Raw genomic sequence first — 23649 nt, 5'->3', positions numbered from 1 at the left:
AATTGGGAATATTAACAGGACTACCTCATCTCTAGGATGATTAAATTATATATATATATATATATATATATATATATAAAACACTGGTATCTAAAATTAACCATGTTTAAAACTGAATTCCTCTTCTTTCCCCCCAAACCTGGCCCCACTTCTGACTTGTTATAGTGAAACAAATTCTAAAGTTAAAGATAGAAGATGTGACTTTGAATCCTTATTCTGCCACTTACTAGCCATATGAACCTGGACAAATTTAAAAACCTCTTTGAGCCTCTCTAGCTACATCCCTACAGTGCTATTTACTTGATTTTGCATTAAGATAAATGCTATGACTTCTAGCCAAGATGACTGCCTGAAAAGAGGCAGACTGCTTGGCTCTCACATACCTAGCCAAGCAAAAACCTGAAATTTGCAGCAGAAAGAATAATGATCAAGATATCAAATGAGAAAGTGTAGTAAGGAACTTATTCCAAAACCAGAAATGCACAAAAAGTCAGGCAGAAACCTGTGGACAACAGGAAATGGAGCTGCCAGCAAAATTGATGCAGATGAACAATCCTGAACCTCCCAACTCAACCGGCCAAGGCCGGAGTCATGAGACAGCTTAATCACATAGGGATGCAAGCAAGAGCTCTTAAGTACCTATCGATCTGCCTAAGATATCACAGGAAAAATCCCGCATCTGAACCTCAAAAAACTAGTGAGACAGGGGGAGGGAAGGGAATGACACAAACTCCTGGCACTGTGGGGCAGTCCAGAAAGCCAGGAGACCTGGAACAAGACCAAAAAAGGACCAAAAACCCCACCCAAAACTGCAGCCAAAGGTTTTAAAGTCTGTCCATGACACAAAACTCTCTTTAAAAAATGGATTTTCCCACAAGAACTACACAAATAACTAGAAATCAAGTCAACAAGCATTTATTAAGCATTTATTCTGTGCCAGGCCATGTGCTAAGTTCTGGCGCTACAAAGAAAGGAAAAAACAGTCCCTGCTCTCAAGGAACCCACAGTCTAACAGAAGAGACAACATGCAAACAACTACGTATAAGCTACAATGGGGTAAATCATAGCTAATCTCAAAAAAAAAAGGTATTAGCTCTGAAGAGGACTGGGAAAAGTTTTTTGCAGCAGGTAGAATTTTAACCAAGGAAAGAAGGAAGCCAGGAGGTAGAGAAGAGACGGGAAATTATTCCAGACAGGGGTATAGCCAGAAAAAATGCACTAAATTATAGGGCACCCCCACTGTCTGTATTTAATCAAAGGAATAAGGAAACACTAACTGACTGGCCAGTATGGGACTAGTTTTCAGATAAGATATATGAGTTGCTTGAGATGTATAATTGTGAGAAAAATCCTTACATCAATCTTCAGATCTGACTGGGTTTCTAGTCAGCATAACCCAGGTGCTTAGTAAAGGGTCTCTAAGCAACACATAGAGGTGGTCCAGCTTCCTAGACATGCAGGGCTAGATTCAAACAATACAATAAAGTTTTCTCACAAGACAGAAATTGCACTAGACCCATAACTGAATAGAAAGCAAACTGAGCTAGACCCAGAATTGAGTCCTAAGATGGAGTCTATGTGGTTCACTCAATTCCCACAACTCCTCAAGGTGAAACCTGAATGCATGGGAGCTGAGATACAAGGAAAATGGTATGGAGGGAGAAGAAAAGAGAGCCCATAACAAAGCCTTAAGGGACCATCCATGGTTAGTAGGCACAAACTGCTAACTGAGAAGGAACAGTTAGACAGAAGAGCCAGAAAGGAGCAGTACCACAAAAAAACTAGAGAGAAGGGAATATCAAGAAGAGTGTGATCAATAGTGTCAAAGGTTGCAGAGAGATCAAGAAGGATGAGGATTAAGGGAAATCCATTAGATTTGGCAATCAGAAGATCACTCACTAGTAACTTTGCAGAGAGCCAGACAGCAGAGAATTTAGAAAAGAATGAGAAAAGAGAAAGTGGAGGTACTGATTTTAGACTGCTTTCTAGAAAAATTTAGTTATGAAAGGGAGGAGAGACACAGTACAATAACAAACAGGGGCATCACATTGGTCCAGGCCCTCATCACTTCATGCTCGAACTATCACAGTAGCCTTCTGGTTGGTCTAGCTGGCTTAAGGCTCTCCCCACTTCAGTCTGTCATCCATTGAGCAGTTGAACTGATCTTAAAGCACAGATCAGATCATGTCATATCCGTAATTCAATAATAGATAGTGACTACCTGTCATTTCCAGGATCAACATAAAATTCTCTACTTGGCATTCAAATCTGGACTCCTTCTACCTTTCCAGTCTTCTTATACCTTACTCCCCACTAAGTACTCTGCAATCTAATGACACTGACATCCTTACTGCTCCTAAAACAAGATTTGCTACCTCTTAACCCTGGACATTTTCACTGCCTGTCCCTCTTGCCTGGAATGCTCTCCCTGATCTCCATCTCCCAGCCTTCCCTTCAAGTTGCAGCTTATACCCAACTTTTCACAAGAAGCCTTTGCTGATGCCTGCTTAATGCTAGTACCTTCCCTCTGTTAATTATCTCCAAATTACCCTGTATATATCTTGTTTGTACATAGTTGTTTGCAATTGTTATTTCTTCCCCCACCCCATCAGACTGTGAGTTCCTTGAGAAGAGGCATTTTTGCCTTTCTTTGTATCTCCAGTGCCTGGTACATAGATGCTTAAAAATGCTTGTTGAATGAGAGAGTTTTTTTAAGAATAGAAGGGGCAACATGCTATAAAAGATAAGATGGAATGGAATCAGAGTGCAGAAGGGTCACTCTTCAAGTGAGACAGGAGTAAAGGAAAAGATAGTGGGGGTAAATATCTGAGTGATGTGAGAAGAGGTAACGGGAACAAGAAGAAGCTCTTGGAACATGGCTTCAATTTGTTCGTGAAGTATGAAATAAGGTTCTCTGCTGAGAGAGCTAAGCTCTGAAGAAAACACTAGGAGGATAAACAGCTTAGAACAGAAAGGGGTAAATGTTACCCAAGTAATGGACTCCTTGAAAACTAGAATAGAATAAACAGAAATCAACGACTGCATGAGAAAGCAAGAAATAGTAGAAAAAAATAAAAGATTGAAAAACTAGAAAAAACTATAAGACAGATGATATAAAAAACAATTTACTGGGAAAACAGGTCAAGAGAGCATTTAAGACTCATCAGAATCCCTGGAGACCATGACATATAAAAGTTCAGAGGTTATATTTCAAGAAATCATAAATGAAAACTGTACAGAGCTCGGAACAAAGTGAAAATACAAAGAATTCATTGATTACTTCCTGAGGAAAAAAGTCCCAGAAAAGTCAAAGCCAAAATCCAAAGAAAAAATACAAGCATCCAGAAAAACAGTTTACACGAGACCTTATAGCTTCTACTATAAATGAGAGATCTTGGAATGCAATATTCTAAAAGGCAATATGTATAGGTTATGACCAATAACTTTTCCCAGCAAAGCTGAGTATAATTTTACAGGGAGGAGGCTTTCAATGGAATAGTGGACTTTCAAGAAGTTCTGATGAAAAGACCAGAGCTAACTAGGAACTTTGAAATATAAACACAATAGTCAAGAGAAAATAGGAAAGAAAGTATATTTGAGCACTTGGAAGGGGCTGTATGTAGTGCCAACACTCTAATATGGAGAAAAGAAACAAGTGTCCCTTCAGAATCTTAATGTCTTCAAAGGGTATTAAGGGAGTTAAATGCAAAAAACAGAGTATTGGGCGGGAGGGTTTGATTCTATTTTGAGGATTTGAAGAAGGGAAAGAGAAAGGAGGATAAGAGGAATTTACCAGTGTATAAAGAGGGAAGAAGGGGAAACAACTGTTTTTCTCCTAATTGGGGAGCATAAGAAGAGTATACCAACACGAAGGAATGGGTGAGAGGAAAAGGCATCATATGAACTTCACTCTTGTCTGAAACAGACAAAGGAAAACTGAACAAACACAAATAGCTTAATGCAGAAATACTTTTATTTTAACAAAGAAATAAATAGAGATGGGGGAGGCGGGGAATTAAGAAGAAAGTTAATTCTGAGGGAACAACTTCAAGCAAAGTAAACTTTATGATCCTGAAGGAGGGATTAAACGGGGGGGAAGGGAGAAGCAAAGAATAAGAATCTAAGGAGCAGCTAGGTGGCACAGTGGATAGAGCACTGGCCCTGGAGTCAGGAGGACCTGAGTTCAAATCTGGCCTCAGACACACAACAGTCACTAGCTGTGTGACTCTGGGCAAGTCACTTAACCCCAACTGCCTCACCAAAAGAATCTAAGGAAGTGCCAAACAACTGGTTACCAGCTGAATTATGGTTTATGAATGTAATAAAAATACTGCCCTGTGAAATGACAAAAGTGACAACTGCCAAGAATGCAGAGTAGAATTGTGTGGGGTACAGAGACCCTTACCAATGAATCAGAGACTCAGAGATATTAGCAAAAAGAATAGTTCGTTTATTGGCTTTCTCGAGAAAGGACACACCCAGCATCACTCAAGATGGCTCCAGCCACTTTGTGCAAGGAAGTACAGCTCAAAGCCAATTTATATAGACCCTAACGCGGAACCCCCACCTACCCACTAGCTCCTCTTCCCATTGGCTGGGCTTCAGGGCTCACAGTCTAATCACGGAAACTTTCCCCCAGCAACAAGGTTGCAAAAAGGCGCAAAACAAGGAACCGTTGGTTCAGCAGGAAAGTAAGATAAAAGGAAGAGAGAGTTGGAAAGCCTGGACAAACAAGATACTTTCGGGGACATCGCCTGATATACTCCCTTATCTTGAGTAACATTCTGTTTCTTTTAGCAAGCCAGTTTCTGAGAACTCTAGGAGGAATGCTGTTTCAGCAAGGCCAAATGAAACAGGAGAAATCCGTCCCTATCCTTCCCTGAGGGGGCTTCACTATTTCAGCATCCCACTCAATCCCTCCTCTTATTTTTAGCCTTTGAAGACCCCTCACACCATTCATGGTGAACCTCATTTACCAAGTCCTCATCTCCCTTTGGTTCTCAATGTTCTTCTTGTTCAAGGGGAACCCATCCCTGACCTTTAAGTATCATTAGCCTTACTCCACCCCCAGGACCACCAAGAAGTATTGAAAGGGGAGGTCCAAGTTGGTACTGGTACATGTGCCAGTTTTCTAATGTTGCTAGTGATATCTTTCACTATTTTCCCATTGTTATCAATTTTCATACAACAATTTGACAAATTTAGTTTTCCACAGACACCTCCCTCTTCTGCTAAGAGGTAATCCAGTACTAATCTATGTTGCAAGACTGCTTCCCTGGTTTGGGTGGCTTGATCTGCTAACAAATCCAAAGCCTTTGTTGTCTGACTCGTTATTATTTCCACTACAGCCTGTAATCTAATTAATCTGTTAAGGATATACATGGGAGTCCTATACCCCCAACTACCGTCCTTTGCCCAAGTAGCCGGACCATAAGTCTGTATTATCCTTTTGGGGGGGGGGGCCCAAGTATCATCCCAAACATTGGCATCTCCTGTGCTGGTGATGGAGGTATCAATACTCCTACTTCTGTCCAAACTTTACTCCTAAGAAACCTCCCATCTGCCCTGACAAAAAGAAAAACTTTGGTCAGACAAGTCTGATGTAACAATTCCCTGTCCAATCTGTGGGTAAATGGGTGTAGAGCTGTCCCAGTTTTGCGGGGTCCCTCCATTCAAGGGGTTGGTGCTTTAGCCAGTGTCTGGAACTTGGCCAATTCCAGGTCCAAGGGCTGATGCGTTGTGGTCTCAGACAGAGGCTGGCATGCAGCCTGAGCAGTCATCTGGAAATGGAGGGCACTAAGCCTAGAGGAGACAAATCTGGCAAGGAGACCGAGCAGACAAGGGCCAAAAAAGAAGTAAAAGGAATATACTAAGGTTTTCATGGATGTCTCACATCCAGGTGACTTTTTCTAGTCCTACTGAGCTCCACCTATCGAGAGTCGTTAATTTCTGATTATCTAGGACCACATTTGCCAGGGAATCCAGAAGTTGCTGAATGTTCTGGAGACTATAAGCTGTATTCTTTGCCAACTGGTGGATGGTCCATTGTGCTCATGTCTCTTACGGACCACTTGCTCTCATCAGAGAAATCTACTATAAAAGGAAAAGGCAGGGACATGTGACATAGCTCTGTTTGAATTCAGTTAACAGTCACAGTTCTCCAATCATGCAGTATCAATTCCACATCATAGCCAGACCCAGGAATAGTCAGGTGGGAAACATTCCTTCTCAAAGGAACATGGGGAAACTGAGCCGGGAGGATCCCACCCTAGATTGAGACTAAGATTGTCCTTACAGTTTTTTTTTTTCCCCAAACGCAGGCCTTCACCTGTTAACAGTATAGGATCATTCCCTCTGAGTAGCTTGTGGCATTTCTCTCAGACACTGATTCAATGCAGACAACCATACCCAAATTCAAACTCAAAACAAAATTAGTTATAGTCCCAAGAGCCTTTTACCTCAAACAGCAAGTTTCACTAATCACAGCTTAAAGCCAGATTCAGTTAATTTTACTCTCATGGAGTTGCAATAAGCAATAAACATTTACCAGGACTCACATACATAAAAGATGTCACTTTACATCTTTCCTTCTCAAATCTAAACTTGTCCTGGTATAAAAGCCAATTATTAGAAATCATTTCTATCTATTGTACATAAACTTGCAACTTTTCAGCAAGCCAGGTTCATTGTTTAGGAACTCCATAACCTAAGCAAGTTTTTTTCTTAGGGCAGATGACCTTGCCCACACAGATGTTTTCCAGGGACTTTGGCAAGTTTACAAAATAAGAGGAATTGCCTTGTAAACCCAGGGAGGGGTTGATTCTGGTGCCCCTGCCTGATGACCCCCATATCCCAAGGAGGACTGTTTTGAATGGGCAGAATCAATCTGGATAAGGCTTTTACCCAATCCCCCCTTTTTCACACAGTAATAATTAACAATTTTAGGTTTTAACATTAAAATAGTAACTTCAAATAACTTAGTTAACAATCTTATAACTTTCATAAGTGATAGTCAAATTGTTTTAGCTACAACCCCTTCATTAATTATAGGTAAAGGTGGAAATACCTGATTTTCTAAATGGTAGTTATAAAGCATTATAAGACAGGGTTAGCAGGGCTGACAAAGTAATCTAACTGGTCTTACACAATTTTTCCACTGTCCTTTAGTTTCCTTCAGTTCACACTTTAATAATATCCAAATTATGAAAAGCTGATTGACATAACTGATACAAAAGTTTTCCAATTTGAAACAATACTAGGTGTTTAAAACTTGAAACAAACACATTACCAATCATGTGAGATAAACTGAGATAACTTGCTTAATGTCACCCAGTTAACAAATTTCAGATCCATTCATTTTCCCAATTTCAGTTGAACATCAATTGCACTTCCATATTATCACATATAGAAATTATTACTCTTATTACTCTTAGCACCTTCAACAACTACATTAAATAATAAACAGTGCTGCTTCTAACATATGCCATAAGCATTCTGCAGTCATCTTTCTTTCTTTTTTTCCCATAATAACCATTATTTTTATTTTCTTTATAGAACAGTAAACTTAAATCCAATCAGATCCTAATTTATAATTGCTAATGATAAACATTTAAAAACATTTGTTTTAAATCCAATATTCTTGGCCCTTTAAAAGGAAATATTCTCCACAAATTTATATATTCCCTTAAAAAGATACGTGTAAATAATTCCTGCTCTAAATAGCTATCTCCCTTTTTCTTTCCTACTTCCTTAAGAGAGCAAAGAAAAGTCCTTTTTAGCAGCTTATCAGATACAGCCATCCTCCTGAGAACCTCAGGCTTCAGCAATTTGAATCAATATTAACAGGACGTAATCAATAAAGTTCCAATAAGTAACTGAACAGCCCAGTTTATATAACAATCTCCAATCACAATGAGCTGCAAAATTTTCATTTTCAATTCTACCCAAAGCAGAGTCAAACTTCCTCACATTTTTAAAACCCCCTGAAGTCACCCAGAACCAATATCCAAGGATGGCTTACCTCAAAACACCCTTCCCCCACCCAAATTACATTCACCAAGGCTGGGGCAGCTTTGAACTCTGAATTGCAAATCCAGAGAAAAGCACTCTCCCCCGCTTTCCCCAAATAATGTTAAACACTTTGCCCCTATACCAGACTATCAGTAAAGGCTGCTTGCTGAGCCTTCCACTAACTTCTGAGAGATTCTCTCTGCCTTTTCATTCTAATCTCAATCTCCCCCAGAAAGTCTGAGATGGAAGATCTTTCCCACTGTTACTTTTCCAATCTCAGACTTCAAAAATTACCCCAAAATTTTTCTGGCAGACACAAAACATCAACAGACATACAGACAGACAATGTGCACACGACTCTTAATTCTAACCTTGACCGGTCAAAAGGAACTCATTTTGCCCCACGGTCCCCTTTGAATGGGTTCTGAGGTTTCTTTCTTTTTTCTTTTTTTTTTTTAGCAAAAAGAATATACCTGCTGCTGTCGGGGCTATAGCAACCAGCATAACCTTTTTCTTCTTGAGAGGCCTCTCTCATATCATTTACATACAAATTTAGACTTTAGTGCCAAACAGTATAATAAATTCAATTCTGACTTAAGCATTAAATTAAGAGCATCACATTTCATTTAAAATATTACCAGAATAATTAAATTACCTTTTGGTTGTGTTCCAGTACACAAAAACTTTTCTCTTTTATGTGAGGCAGGAAAGATTAAGTGCTACCTCTCTTTTTGATCTGAGGGGAAAAGGTTCCCCTTTTCTTTCTTGTCTTTCCCTCCACATTCAAAACCTGGCCAGAGTTAGAATGTAGAGAGGTTTTTTTTCAACAATTCTTCAAAAGTTCCCAACTCTTTTACTCTCAAACCCTCTGTTCACACTGTTCGTGCAAATAGCTTATACTTTTCTTTCTACCCATACTTCTCTCATTCCTACATGCTTAAACTTTCTTGCCTTTCCTTCTGATGGACTTTGATTAAAGTCCCTTTAAAACTGCACATATCTTATTTCTTTCTAAATCTGACCTGACACTTCTCTTACCCTCCTCAACTGGTTTTTTCCAATCATATAACCTAAATAACCAAGTATTTCTTTCTCTTACTTTCTCTCATCCACTCTCTCCTCTGAGGCTGTTGTAATCAAGGAGGGAGGGAGAGGGGAGATAAAAAGAAAACAGTTTCTAAGCAATAAATCCAGCTGCAGCTCTTAGAAGCTACCCTTGCTGGTTGCATTTTTACACCTTACAGAGTTTCAGATTACACAGACACTCACTCACACAGACACATGACAGACTGAAACAAAGTCACAAAACAAGTCACATTTATATTTTCTTGTCCTTTTACTTTTTGATAGTGCACTCAATTACTCAATCTGTTTCCTATATTTTGGAAGTTCATCCCAATTACTAAGTCTAGATCCCAAGGGACTATCAGCCGGCACATCTGGTAACTTTTCCTTGTCTCCATCTGATATTGAATTTAATTTCCCCATCCTCTCGGATGGCCACTTTACCAAATCAAAGAGTCTAGGCGGGCTCGTAGGGCTTCCCCTCACAAGACTTCAGTTCCCTCAGACGTCTTACAGACCTCTCTGCTTAGACTCCAGGGAACCTGGTCACCCAGGGGGCCACCAGTCTTGGCCTTGGCTACCTTATGGACTCGAACCGCTTAGGTGCACAAAGGATTCACAGGTCTTGCTCACCTGGGTCTGTGCACACAAACTTACGTGACCGAAAATTTCCTTCACTTCACACAGGTGGCCACGGTGGTCTTCTGATTACTGGTGCTGTAGAATTTTTGTTTTGCTACTCTGAGATCTCCCTTGGGGCTTTTCCCTCCTCAGGGGAGAATCCCAAACCAGCCGAGACCTGGAGGCCACCAGAAAAGTCTGGCGTGGCGCCTGCCCCCGAATTTAGGTTGGGGGAGTCCCCAAAAAGGGGGTGCAGTCCCAGACAATGCCACAAAACTGTGTGGGGTACAGAGACCCTTACCAATGAATCAGAGACTCAGGGATATTAGCAAAAAGAATAGTTCATTTATTGGCTTTCTCGAGAAAGGACACACCCAACATCGCTCAAGATGGCTCCAGCCACTTTGTGCAAGGGAGTACAGCTCAAAGCCAGTTTATATAGACCCTAACGTGGAACCCCCACCCACCCACTAGCTCCTCTTCCCATTGGCTGGACTTCAGGGCTCACAGTCTAATCACGGAAACTTTCCCCCAGCAACAAGGTTGCAAAAAGGCGCAAAACAAGGAACTGTTGGTTCAGCAGGAAAATAAGATAAAAGGAAGGGAGAGCTGGAAAGCCTGGACAAACAAGATACTTTCGGGGACATCGCCTAATGTACTCTCTTATCTTGAGTAACATTCTGTTTCTTTTAGCAAGGCAGTTTCTGAGAACTCTAGGAGGAATGCTGTTTCAGCAAGGCCAAATGAAACAGGAGAAATCCGTCCCTATCCTTCCCTGAGGGGGCTTCACTATTTCAGCATCCCACTCAGAATGAACCGATACAATAACATCAGCAGAACTAGAACAATTTATAAAAGGACTGGAACACTGTAATGAAAAACAACCTTGAAAGATTTTAGAACTCCAAACAACATACCTGATCAACCATATCTTCAAGAATTATGATGAAACACATTTCTTGCCTCCTGACAAAGCACTGATAAATTCAAGGTTCATAAAGAGATATATATTTTTGAATAAGGCCATTGTGTATATTTGTTTTGCTTTACTTTGCTTATCATTAAATGAGTTTTTTTTTTTCCCTTTTCTTTCTTCTTGGTTTCTAATGGTGGGAGGTTTATCAACAGTTATTTGATATCAAAAAAAGAAAAGTCACTGAAAGTTTTTTAAAATGCATACAAGGGAACAGGAGTTAGTTCAGAAGGAAGCACAGACAAGCAGGATCGTTTTTACAACATGTAAAATTATTACATACTTGGATCATTTGGTTTATAAGTGTTTAACTAGCATAATACCTTTTAAAAGTTCATTCAAATTCTTAGCAGAAAAATAAGACTGGTAGTTAATAACTGAATAGCATACCACTAAGTAAAGAGGCCACTTTTGCCAATAGGTAGTTTCAGAATGTAAGGGTATATGATTATCTTAAGGAAAAAAAATAGAGGGGCAGCTAGGTGGCGCAGTGGATAGAACACCAGCCCAGGATTCAGGAGGACACAAGTTCAAATCCGGCCTCAGACACATAACACTTACTAGTTGTGTGACCGTAGGCAAGTCACTTAACCCCATTGCCTAGCCCCCCCCCGCCCAAAAATAGGTCATTTATTCCAGCTTTCCATATTATGCAGAAATACACCAACAGATGGTCATTAAGGCACTGACTGAATATTTCCAGTGATGCAGCTCACTTCCTCACAACACAACCTATTCAGTTTTGGACAGCTGTAACAGTTGTAAAGTTCTTATCTCTACCCCTATATTCCCACTCATTCATTGGACCTAGTCTAAATTGTTTCTGCCTTCTGAAGCTACAAATATTAAATGTAACCTCTATTCCACATGACAGTTCTTCAAAAAACAGCAATCATGTGTACAATGGAAAGAACACTAAAGACCTCAGTTCAGTTCAGATTCTCTCACCAACTAGTCATGTGAACTTGAACAAGTCATTTAAACTCCATTTGATAATTGCTATAAGACATGGGTAATACAGATTTGATTAGGAAGAAAGATACAGAATAAAGATTTCCTGTTTTGGAAGCATAATGAGACAAGAAACAACTGTCTGACAAGCTTACCTATAATAATAAATCTGACCTTTTAATATGTCCTACAAATGGCAGCAGTCTAATCAAGTAGGTCAACTAAGAAAATATTAAAGTAATTTATATCTTGGTTCTTTGGTGATCAAATAAGATGACATACACAAAAATTACACAAAGGTCAGCTAGTTCTATCACATATAAAATCGACAAGTTCTTAAATGATAATGTGTTTCTTACTTGATTATATAGGTCACTCAGTTTGTCTCTTTCTGCAGTTAATAGTTTCACATTGCACTGTATTTCCCCCATGTGGTTTTCAAATCTATCCAGCATAGACTGAAGCTCATCTCTCTCTTTTGTAATTATGCTGAGTTCTGAAATATAAGTGCCCTACAAAATAATTTCAAAAAAGAATTTGTCATGTTATAATATTTAAAAATTATATCTAATTATTGAAGTTAATCCATAAAATATTACATACATTAATCTATAAAAAAGTAAACTACTCTAAAATAATAACATCTTGACTTTATTTGTATAATTCAAGGTATGTATCGCACACAAAGTTCCTAAGTGAAGCAAATAAAGCCTTGACCCTATTCTGCTCAATGTTTTTATCAATGCTTTTGATAAACACATAAATCAAATTTGTGAGTAGCACAAAGCTAGGAGACAGAGATGTCTAACAAATAAAAAAAACAAAATGGAAGCCAAAATGATTTCGAAAGACTAGAACAATGAATTAAATTTAATAAAATGACAGCTAATAGAGTTAAATGCAGATTACTATAACTGAATTAAAAAAACTGCACAAATTCCAGCGAAGTAAAACTGAGACCCATTCCCTTAAGGGAGAAGTGGGGTGGGTAGTCAGAAACAGCCAGAATAACCAGGAAGTCCACAAAATGCAGCCCATGATACCAAGGAATTCTACCAATTCCTATGTTAACTTTATCTGGCCTACTCATAATTGGTACATTTTAAGTTAGCAAGGATGATCATACCCAACACTGGTAGACTCCAGCTCCCGCTGTCCACCACAGAATAAAACTCTACAGACCCTCAGGGACAGCCTGAGTTTAAGGCCGAGCTGCCTGCCTAGAACTACTGAATATGATGCTTCATGTCTTTGAACCAGTCAATACTGGGACTTAGGTAGCAGTGAATGAGTGTGTGTCCAGAACACATGCATCCTCAATATTCTTTGTCCATTTGATTAGTGTGTATACTACCACAATAAAAATTGCTACTTAGATCAACTTAGGCTATGTGTTTGTACCTTGAAATTGCATATTGAACTGAAAGAAATAGATAATAGTTGATAAGAAAAAATCTGAGGTTAATATTACAATACAATCTCTTATTGGGACTTTTAATGTAACTTAAATAACTTGGCTTCCTGTGTTATGATAAACTACTATATCCACACATGAGGACAGTTAGGTTGTTGACATAAAAGTGAAAACTAACTTGAAAATGTGATACACAATAGAGACCACAGACTACAGTACAACTGAAATTTGGGCAAGACCAAGAGGAAAATGTCACCAGAATTACTGATTTAAAAAACTTTTAAATAATAATACAAAAAATTCACGTTAGCACCCTGAAAAATAAGAAAAATGAAATCTCAACTATTACAGAATTGCATTCAAAATAACAACAAATCATGAACAGCAACACTGAGATTCATTTGTTTCATCCACTACTTTAGACAAAAACAGCATTACTTTTTCTGGACTTTTAATACTTAAACTTCTTTCACGTCTTCTACTTCGTGCAGGGATAGATCGACGTTTTATTATCTTTTGGAGTCTTTCCAGCTCTTTCTTATAATGATCTCGTTCTTCTTCTACACTTTTGACAAATACATCTAGACGAGAAGGTGACTTTTTCTTATGTATGACACCATATTCTTTCTTCATTCTCTCTAATTCCAGGACAAGGTCTCTTTCTGTAAATCAATATGGGAAAAACTGTTAAAAAGGGGTTTTGGGGGAGGGGGGTTTGGAAGGTTTTTTGAATATTTTGTCTTAATTTTAAATTATAAAATTTTTTAAAAATACTGAATTCCTAGAATAGAAAATTTCTAGATTACAAATACAATACCAAAGAGTAGGGAAGGGCAGCTAGGTGGCACAGTGGATAGATTCCAGCCTTGGAGTCACGAAGACCTGAGTTCAAATCTCGCCTCAGACACTTGACACTTACTAGCTGTGTGACCCTGTGCAAGTCACTTAACTCTGACTGCCTCACCAAAAAAAGAAAAAAAAAGAGTGGGGAATATTTTCTGTGTAGCTTGTTAACAACTACCAAATATTAATAAAGAAAAAAAGCAGCTTAAATGTTCATCAGGAACATGCACAATTACAAAATTGAGCTTGCCAGTATCTCAAATTCAAAATACCAGAAAGGTCAAATCTAAATGACTTTTAGAAATAGTATCTTAGGACTGAATCAGCAGCAGCAGCTTCTTCCAGAGCTCTCAGCCCACAGACAAGTAAGGGGGTCAGACAACTGGTCAGAAGATTACAGGGGTCCCTTTGTTGGCACTGGAACAGGACTCTGTTACACTGCCTATACTTGGATCTGGGTTGCAGTCTTAGGTGGCAGTCCCAGGGTGAGGAGGAGCACATGCACAGCAGAGCTTGTGGCTACAGGGGAACGGGAGCCCTGGTCACAGTTCCAGGGTGGAAAAGAGGGTTTGTGGTTATTCACAGACCACAGCACAGGCCAGGAGACTAATAAACACACTTCTCCTTAGATCATGCCACCTTGGAAGAACTAAAAACTTACAGGTCCCTAGAAGTACCTCTGAAAACAGCTGCACAAAAATTCTGAAGCTTGGGATAGTGTACCCTCCACCCTAGAAGCAGAGCCCCACTTTAGAAAAGAGTTAAAAGTCAATAAATAGACTGGAAAAATAAGCAAACAACAGGAAAAAAATTCTGACTATAGAAAGTTACTATGGTGACAAGGAAGATCAAAAAACACATTCAGAAGAAATAAAGTTAAAGCTCCTACATCCAAAAGCCTCCAAGAAAAATATGAATTGGTCTCAGGCCATGGAAAAGCTCAAAAAAAAATTTAATGATCAAGTAAGAGAGGTAGAGGAAAAATTGGGAAGAGAAATGAGGGTGATGCAAGAAAATAATGAAAAAAGAATCATAGCTTTGAAAAGGAGGCACAAAAAAAATACTGAAGAAAATAACACTTTAAAAAAACAGAATAGGTCAAATGGTAAAAGAGGTACAAAAATCCAAGAAGAAAAATGTCCTGAAGAGCAAAATTGGACACATGGAAAAAGAAATACAAAAGTTCACTGAAGAGAACTCCTTAAAAAGCTTCTAGCCAAATGGGAAAAGAGGCACAAAAATTAACTGAAGAAAAGAAGTCCTTAAAAAGTAGAATTGGCCAAATGGAAAAGGAGGTAGAGAAGCTCACTGAAGAAAATAATTCCTTAAAAATCAAATTGGGCAAGTGGAAGACAATAATTTTATGAGAAATCAAGAAACAAGAAAACAAAATCAAAAGAATGAAAAAAAGAGAAGAAAATGTGAAGTATCTCACTGGAAAACAATTGACCTGGAAAACAGATTTAGGAGGGATAATTTAACAATTATTGGACTATCTGAAAACCATGATCAAAAAAAAGAGCTTAGACATCATCTTTCATGACATTATCAAGGAAAACTGCCCTGATATTCTAGAACCAGAGGGTAAAATAGAAATTTAATCCACTGATCACTTCCTGAAAGAGATACCAGAATAAAAACTGCCAGGAATATTATAGCCAAATTCCAGAGTTCCCAGGTCAAGGAGAAAACATTGTAAGCAGCCAGAAAGAAACAATTCAAGTAAGTGGAACCAAAGTCAGGATAAGTCAAGATTTATCAGCTTTTACATTAAAATATCAGAGGGCTTGGAATGTTATACTACAAAGGACAAAGGAGCTAGGATTACACCCAAGAATTGCAGATCCAGAATACCTGAGTATAATTCTTCAGGGGGGGAAAAATGGACATTCAATGAAATAGAGGACGTTCAAGCATTCTTAAGGAAAAGACCAGAGCTGAATAGAAAATCTGACTTTCAAATGCAAGACTCAAGAGAAGCATAAGAAGGTAAACAGGAAAGAGAAATCATAATGAACTCAATAAAGTTAAACTGTTTACATTCCTACATGTGAAGATGATAATTGTAACTCGTTACAAGTTCTCATCATTAGGGCACTTAAAAGGAGTGTACACAGACAAAGGGCACAGGTGTGAGCTGAATATGATGGACTGATATCTTAAAAAAAATAAAATTATGGGGTGAGAAAGAGGAATGCACTGGGAGAAAGGGAACAGGAGAGGTAAAATGGGGTAAATTAACTCACATAAAAGAGGCGCAAAAGCACTTTTACAGTTGGGGGAAGATAGGGGAGTTGGTGGGGAATGCTTGAACCCTACTCTCATTGGAATTGGCTCAAATTGGGAATAACACACATTCAGATAGGTATAGAAATCTATCTTATTCTATAGGAAAGTAGGAGGGGAAGGGGGACAGAGAAAGAGTAGGAGGAGTGATTGAAGGGAGGGCAAATTGGGGGAGATGGTAGTCAGAAGCAAAACACTTTCAAGAAGGGATAGGATGAAAAGAGAGAATAGAATAAATGGGGAAAACAGGATGGAAGGAAATACATTTCACAATCAAAACTGCAAAAAAAAAAAATGTTTGCAACAAATTTCTCTGATAAAGGCCTCATTTCTCAAATATATAAAAAATTGAGTCATATTTGTAAAAATAAGACCCACTGAACTGGCAGTTTTTAGATGAAGTAATCAAAGCTATCTACAGCCATATGAAAAAATGTTTTTAAATCACTACTGATTGGAGAAATGCAAATTAAAACAATTCTGAGGTACTACCTCACACCTATCAGATTAGCTAATATGGAAAAAAAAAAACGACAAATGTTGTAGGGGATGTGGGAAAATTGAGACACTAATGTATAGTTGGTGGAGTTGTGACTAATTCAACTATTCTGTAGAGCAATATGGAACTATGCCCAAAGGGCTATAAAACCATAGATATCCTTTGACCTTGCAATATTACTGCTAGGTCTGTGTCCCAAAAGAGATGAAAAACAAAAAGGAAAAGGACCTCTATGTACAAAAATATATCTAGAAGCTCTTTTCTGGCAGTAAAGAATTAGAAGTTGAGGGGAAGCCCACCAATTGGGAAATGGCTGAACAAGTTGTGATATGTGATTATAATAGAATACTACTGTAGTATGAGAAATGATGAGCAAGATGCTCTTAGAAAAACTTGTAAAGACCCACATGGGCTGATCCAAAATGAAATGTACTGTGTACAAAGTAACAGCATTATAGTACAATGATCAAGGGCGAAGACTTGGCTATTCTCAGCAATCCAATTATCCAAGACAACTCCAAAGGAATCATGATGAAAAATGCTACCCATTCCCAGAAAAAGAACTGATGGAGTGTGAATATGGATCAAAGCACATCTTTTGTTTTTTTTACTTTCTTTCTTTTTCTTGGGTTTTGCTTTTTTTTTTTGTCTGTTTTCTTTAACAACTTTACTAATATGGAAATATGTTTTCCATTACCACACATGTATAACCTATATCAAATTGCTTGCCTTCTCAACAAGGGGAGGAGGAAGTAAGAAAGACAATTTGGAACTTAATTTTTAACATGAATGTTAAAAATTGTTTTTATATGTAATTAAGGAAAAAGAAAATACTAAATAAATATTTTTTGAAAAGAAAGAGTATTTTACAATAATAATAATCTACCAATGTTGTTTTTTGGCTATGAGGCATGGAATACAACAATCCTGAAGGCTTGAGAGTCACTATTATACAGAGGCCAAAGGAAAGGCACATAGTGGATGTGAACAGGCTGCCATATATTGACAGAATTTGGACAGCAAGTGGTTAATTATGAGACCTGAGTGAACCACAATGACTCTATCTTGTGAATCTCAATTCTGGAGCTAGCTCAGTTCCCTTTCTATTCAGTTATGGGTCTAGTCCAAACTCTGTCTTGAGAGAAAGCTTTACTGTATTATTTGAACTTAGCCCTGTGTGGCTGGGAAGCTGGACCACCTCTATTTGCTATTTAGAGACTCTTAACTAAGGACCTAGGTTATGCTGACCAGAAACTTGGTCAGATTCTAAGACTGATTCAAGAAGTTTTCTCACAATTATACATCTCAAGCAACCCATAGGTCTTATCTGAAAACTGGCTCTGTACTGGTCAATCAGTTACTGTTTCTATCTTCCTTTGACTGTTTATAGACATTTGCAGGGAGTGAGATACTTCTTTTTCTGAATTCAGGGAACTGCCCCTGTTCATTCTTCCCCCGCCAACTTGGAAAGTCCCTAGTCTTTCATCCAATTAGGAATCAGATTACCTAATATTGTATTGGCCATATTTGATTGTTTTTAATGTGTAAAATCTGTCTCTACGTTCAAGGTACAGTGCCAAAGCTGAGGAAGGCAACTGGTCCTGATTTGCTGGAGAACTATCATGTATTGCTTAATAAATCAAAATGTTTGGAAGTTTGAACCTTTGTTTCCTCATTCATTTCATGTTTGACCTGCCACAATATAACAAGTGAGTAAAAGCTGCACAGTAAAAAGAATACTGTTTTAGCCATCAGCCTTATCTGAAGGCAGTAGTGGAAGAACCAGACAGAAAGCCCATATCAAAGGGGTGGCTAGAGTTCTGTCATATTCAACTCACTGACAGTAGCCACGTCCAGCAACAATCTACTGAAGCTTCCAACCAGGGACAAGTCCACAGCCACATTACTCAGACAAAGCCCTGGATCGGGAACTTGTAGAGCTCAATCAGGAGGGCAGTGAGCAGATTTTGCCTGAGATCACATAATTCTGGGAGCCCTGAAAGCTTGCAGGTCCCTACTGGGATGACCCTAAGATCATGGAATAACACAATACTAAATATCCTCAAAAAAGCAGCAGAAGGACCCAAGAGGACAAAAATTCAGCTCAAATAATTCCTCCCAGAAGAGCACAGAGCCTGAACTGGACATAAAATTCAAAGTCAGGAAGCAGGGTAGAATAATGAACAAAACAAAAAAGAATCCCACTATAAAAAAGGACTGACAGGGAAGCTCAAGATACAAACCCAGAAGAAAAAAATTACTCCAAAACAACTGCAAGCAAAGCCTCAAGGAAAAATGCATATTGGGCACAAATCTAACGAGAATTCCTTGAAGAGATAAAGAAAACTAGTTGGAAAAAATGATTTAAAAAAAAAGAGAGCTAAGAGACAAAATAAGAGCTTGGGAAAAGTTAAAAAACCTCAACCAAGAAAAAAAAAATGAAAATTAGAATTGACCAAAAAGAACCTAATAACTCCCTAAGTCATCAAGAAATATTAAAAACAAAGTCAAAGGACTGAAAAAAAAATAGAAAATGTAAGCTGTCTGCCAGCAAAAACAACTGCCCCAGGAAAAATATCCAGGAGAGACTTCTGAGTCATATGAGCTACGAAGATAGTGGATTAGACATTTTCACCAATCCCCATAATCTCTCAAACTCTCCAAAACAGAAACCATGCACCAAAGGTAAAGCTACTTCAGGTAGTTTTCAGATGACAAAACCAAAGCTAACTCCAGTCATATGAAAAAAATGCTCTAAATCACAAATAAATTGTGGCACGAGTAATAGGACATTATTACACCAAAATAAATTATGACTATGACATGTTCAGATAAATATGAAAAGACTTGATGCAGAATGAAATGAGAAAAAGCAGAATAATTTATGCAGTCATTTCATTAATAATGTGAGAGGAAATAACTTTAAAAGACTTCAGAACTTTGACCAAATGAGTTACCAATCATGACTTCAAAAGACTGTCCATAAACATAACTCCCACCTATTGACAGAGAGGGAATGAACCGGAGGCACACAATCAGAAATACATTCTTTATCTTTTTTTTTTTGTTTGGCTATACATATTTGTCACAAGGAGGCTTCTACTTGGAGAGTGTGTAGGTAGTTACAGATTTGGAAAAAAGAGTATCAATAAACAGTTTTTTTAAATGCACAGAAGAAAACAAAAAAGTGCAGAAGATGACAAACAGCAATTTGGTTACTACTACTTTGTTAATCTTTTGTGACAGATATATCTTTAAAAAGCTGTATGTATATATGGATAGATAGATAAGACAGATAGAGGGCACAGGGTAAGTTGAAGATGAAGAGATATCTGTAAAATAAAATTAAGGGGTGAGGGAGGATTATACGGAGAGAAGGAAAAAGGGAGAGGTAGAATGGAGTAATGTGGCTGTGGACTTTTCACAACATGACTACTATGGAAGTGTTTTGCATGACTACACATGTATAACCTGTATTGAGTTGCTTGCCTTCTCAATGAGGGTGGGTGGGAAGGGAGGAAGGGAGAAAATTTGGAAACCAAAGCTTTAAAAACACATGTTAAAAAAAAATTGTTTTCATATGCAACTTAAAAATAAAATGTTTAGGAAATGGGGTACAGAAATCCATCCTGCCCTACAGGAAAATAGAAGAGGAAGGGGATAAGAGAAGGGGGGGTGATAGAAAAGGGGGCAGATTGGGGGAAGGGGTAATCAGACTGCACAACGTCTTGGGGTGGGGAGAGGGGAGAGATGGGGAGAAAATTTGGAACTCAAAATCTTAAGGAAGTGAATGTTGAAAACTAAAGATAAATTTTTTTAAAAAAGCTGTACATAGCAGAAGTTTAGTTTATTATACAACTCTTTATTCTTTGTATATTGAAATACTTGTTGATGATTATTAAACTCACAAAAAAAGAAAATAAAAAATAAAAACAAGGATTATCTTTAAAATGTTCATGTAGTGTGGTCCTCATTATAAGTAATCAAAATACCATTCAAAGAAAAGAGATCAAGTTGTGTTACTTACATTTTCCATCTTACAATAAAATGTACTTGGAAAAAATCAAATCAATTATAAAGTTAATCAAAATTCCAAATCTTACCTATACTTGCAAAGTTTTCAACTTTTCGGGCAAGTCTATTTTTTTCATGTTCAATCTGATTGATAATTGTTTCAAGATCTGTTTTTAAAACTATTTCATCAGTCAATCGTTCTCTTTCTTTATGGCATAAGCTTAATTCCTGAAAGTGTCAAATATTAAATTAGAATTCTTAGAAGCACTTCAAAAACACATTTAAAAATAAAACCATCAGTTGCTGCCACAATCATAATTATATGATATTAACCTGTATATTTAAACGTATTTGGTAGATGATTGCTTTTCCTAAATCAGAAATATAATGTATTAACCTAAGTTAATGTAATATCATTCAGCAGTGAATTTATAGCTAAAGCCAACATTAGATTTTAACTAAAACCTACACTCAGTACAATTTTTTTTTAACCAACTCAACATGGGTTAAAGAATCTTTCACAAATAGATTACAGAGCAGTAATCATCCCAAATTGTTGAGTTTTCAAGAAGAGAAAGAATCTGCTTATTTACTTATATAGGCCAAGAGTAAAAGACTCCCACTTTGGATGTTATCCCCTGGAAAGATATTGTTCTAGCTACTTACTGCTACAGCTGAGAGAATAAACCTGTCCCATTATGTTACCATGACCATTTCATTCAGCCTTATAAATCTTGAGGATATGGAGCATAGAATAATGGTAAGTCAACTAATCATAATTTCAAAGGGCAATGATAACTCTGACCTCACAACCCAAGTGGACATCAGGATATACTGAGAGCAATTTAGTTTGGCCAAAATTCACTTCAGAAACTACAGATTTAGAGACTACAATTCATTGACTTGGAGAAAATCAGAGCTAGAAGGGACCTTAAAAATAATTTAGTTTAAATGATCAAAAGAAGAAATCCAAGCCATCAATAATTATATTTTAAAAATCACTCATAATTAGAGAAATGCAAACTAAATAAAATGACATTCTACCTCACACCTATCAGACTGGCAATGCTGACAAAAAGGAAAATGACAGTAGTTCAAGAGGCTGCAAGAAAACAGGCAATACTGCACTGTTGATGAAGCTGTGAATTAGTACAAACATTCTGGAAAACAATTTGGAACTACATCTCGAAATTTACTAACTAAAAAAATCAGGTCCAATAATGTCATGCACACACCCTACTAAATGAACTCCAGCAGCTTCCTAGGACAAATACAGGACAAATATAAAATGCTCTGTTTGGCATTCAAAGCCCTTGATAACCTACCCACCTCCTACCTTTCCAGTCTTCTTATACCCTATTCCCCAACATGTACTCTTAGATCCAGTGATACAGGCCTCCTGGCTGTTCCACAAACAAGATGCTCCACCTCTCCATTCTGAACATTCTGTCTGCTGTCCCCCATGCCTGGAACACTCTCCCTTCTCTGCTCTGATTACTGACCTCCTTGGCTTCCTTTTAAGTCTTAACTAAAATCCCACCTTCTATATGAAAATTTCCCCAATTCCTCATAATTTTAGTGCCTTCTCTCTGTTAATTATTTCCTATTTACACTGTATAGCTTGCTTTGTATATATTTGTTTGCATGCTATCTGTACCACTAGACTGTAAGCTCCTTGAGGGCATAAGTTGTCTTTTACCTTTTTATATTTCTAGCACCTAGCACAGTGCCAAGCAAATAGTAATTGCCTAATAAATGTTTATTGATTGATTGGTTGATTAAATACCCTTTGACCTAGAGAAATCACTGCCAAGACTATAAACCCCAAAAAGATCAAAGGGAAAGAAAAGAGACACATATGTACAAAAATGTTTACGGCAGTTCTTTTTGTGTTGGAAAAAAACAGGAAACTAAGGAGATGCCCAACATTTAGTAAATAGCCAAAAAAATTACAGTATGTAATGGAATACTATTGTGTTGTAAGAAATGATGAAAGGAATAGTTTCAAGAAAAACTGGGGACACTTGTATGAACTGATATAGAGTAAAGGAAGCAAAACAAGAATAATCTATACAATAAAAACACTGTGAAGACAATTTTGAAAAACTTAAGAATTTTAATCGATGCAATGATTATACAACTCTTTATCCTTTGTATATTGAAATATTTGTTGATGATTATTAAGTTCACAAAAAAAGAAAATAAAAAAATAAAAACAAGGATTATCTTTAAAATGTTCATGTAGTATGGTCCTCATTGTAAGTAATCAAAATACCATTCAAAGAAAAGAGATCAAGCCTGATTCTTCAGGACCAATGATAAAGTATGGTACCCCCTTCCTGACAGGGTACAGACTGAGATAGATATACACACACACACACACACACACACACACTTTTGGATACGGCCAATGAAGAAATCTGTTTTGCTTAACTATGTACATTTGTTAAAAAAAAGTTTTGTTTTTCTCCAATTTGAAAATCCTCTCTGCTTTCCTGCTTGATTGGCTATACTCACTCTCCGATGTCAAAGTCCTTTGGGACAAATTCTGCTAAATATTTAACCATGTAAATTCAGAAGTTCAATGCAGTATTAGTCACAACGTAGAACAAACTAACATGATATTTACAGTGGAACTGATATATGAAGAATAAAAACATAATCAGTTATGTATCTACACTACATTTCTCAACCTATTGGAAGCATTTAACACCATCCGTACACCTGGATCATGGATGCTATCAAGAAATTTTAGCTTAATACACAATATTTGGCCTGAGAAAGGATTTCGGGCATCCCTTGAAAAACAGAGAGAATGTAAAACAGGTCTGCACAATATGCCACCCATGGGCGGCTTTGGCAGGTCATAAGTTGTGTTTATATATCCCATAGTACTGATCTACCTTACACAATCAGAGAAATAAAGCTAGGCTAGATAAATGGGTTCTACTTTTAAATAGTGGGAAGGGAATT

The 23649-nt window shown here is 37.6% G+C and overlaps 1 protein-coding gene across 3 annotated transcripts in view; it reads right to left on the bottom strand.

The window, feature by feature from the left end:
* The window catches only part of CEP135 (centrosomal protein 135), a 99182-nt gene that overhangs the window by 50501 nt on the left and 25032 nt on the right, over window positions 1-23649 (bottom strand). For all 3 annotated transcript variants that reach the window (XM_027836642.1, XM_027836644.1, XM_027836643.1), the window contains exons 11-13: window positions 20766-20904; window positions 13473-13696; window positions 11980-12132 (exon numbers count right to left, since the gene is read on the bottom strand). In XM_027836642.1, coding sequence (XP_027692443.1) covers window positions 11980-12132; window positions 13473-13696; window positions 20766-20904 — 516 coding nt within the window. The remainder of the gene's footprint in view (window positions 1-11979; window positions 12133-13472; window positions 13697-20765; window positions 20905-23649) is intronic.

This window comes from Vombatus ursinus, unplaced genomic scaffold, assembly GCF_900497805.2.
Source record: "Vombatus ursinus unplaced genomic scaffold, bare-nosed wombat genome assembly UNPS02014818.1, whole genome shotgun sequence".
Lineage (NCBI taxonomy): Eukaryota > Metazoa > Chordata > Mammalia > Diprotodontia > Vombatidae > Vombatus > Vombatus ursinus.
This window is presented reverse-complemented; position numbering and strand designations above follow the sequence as displayed.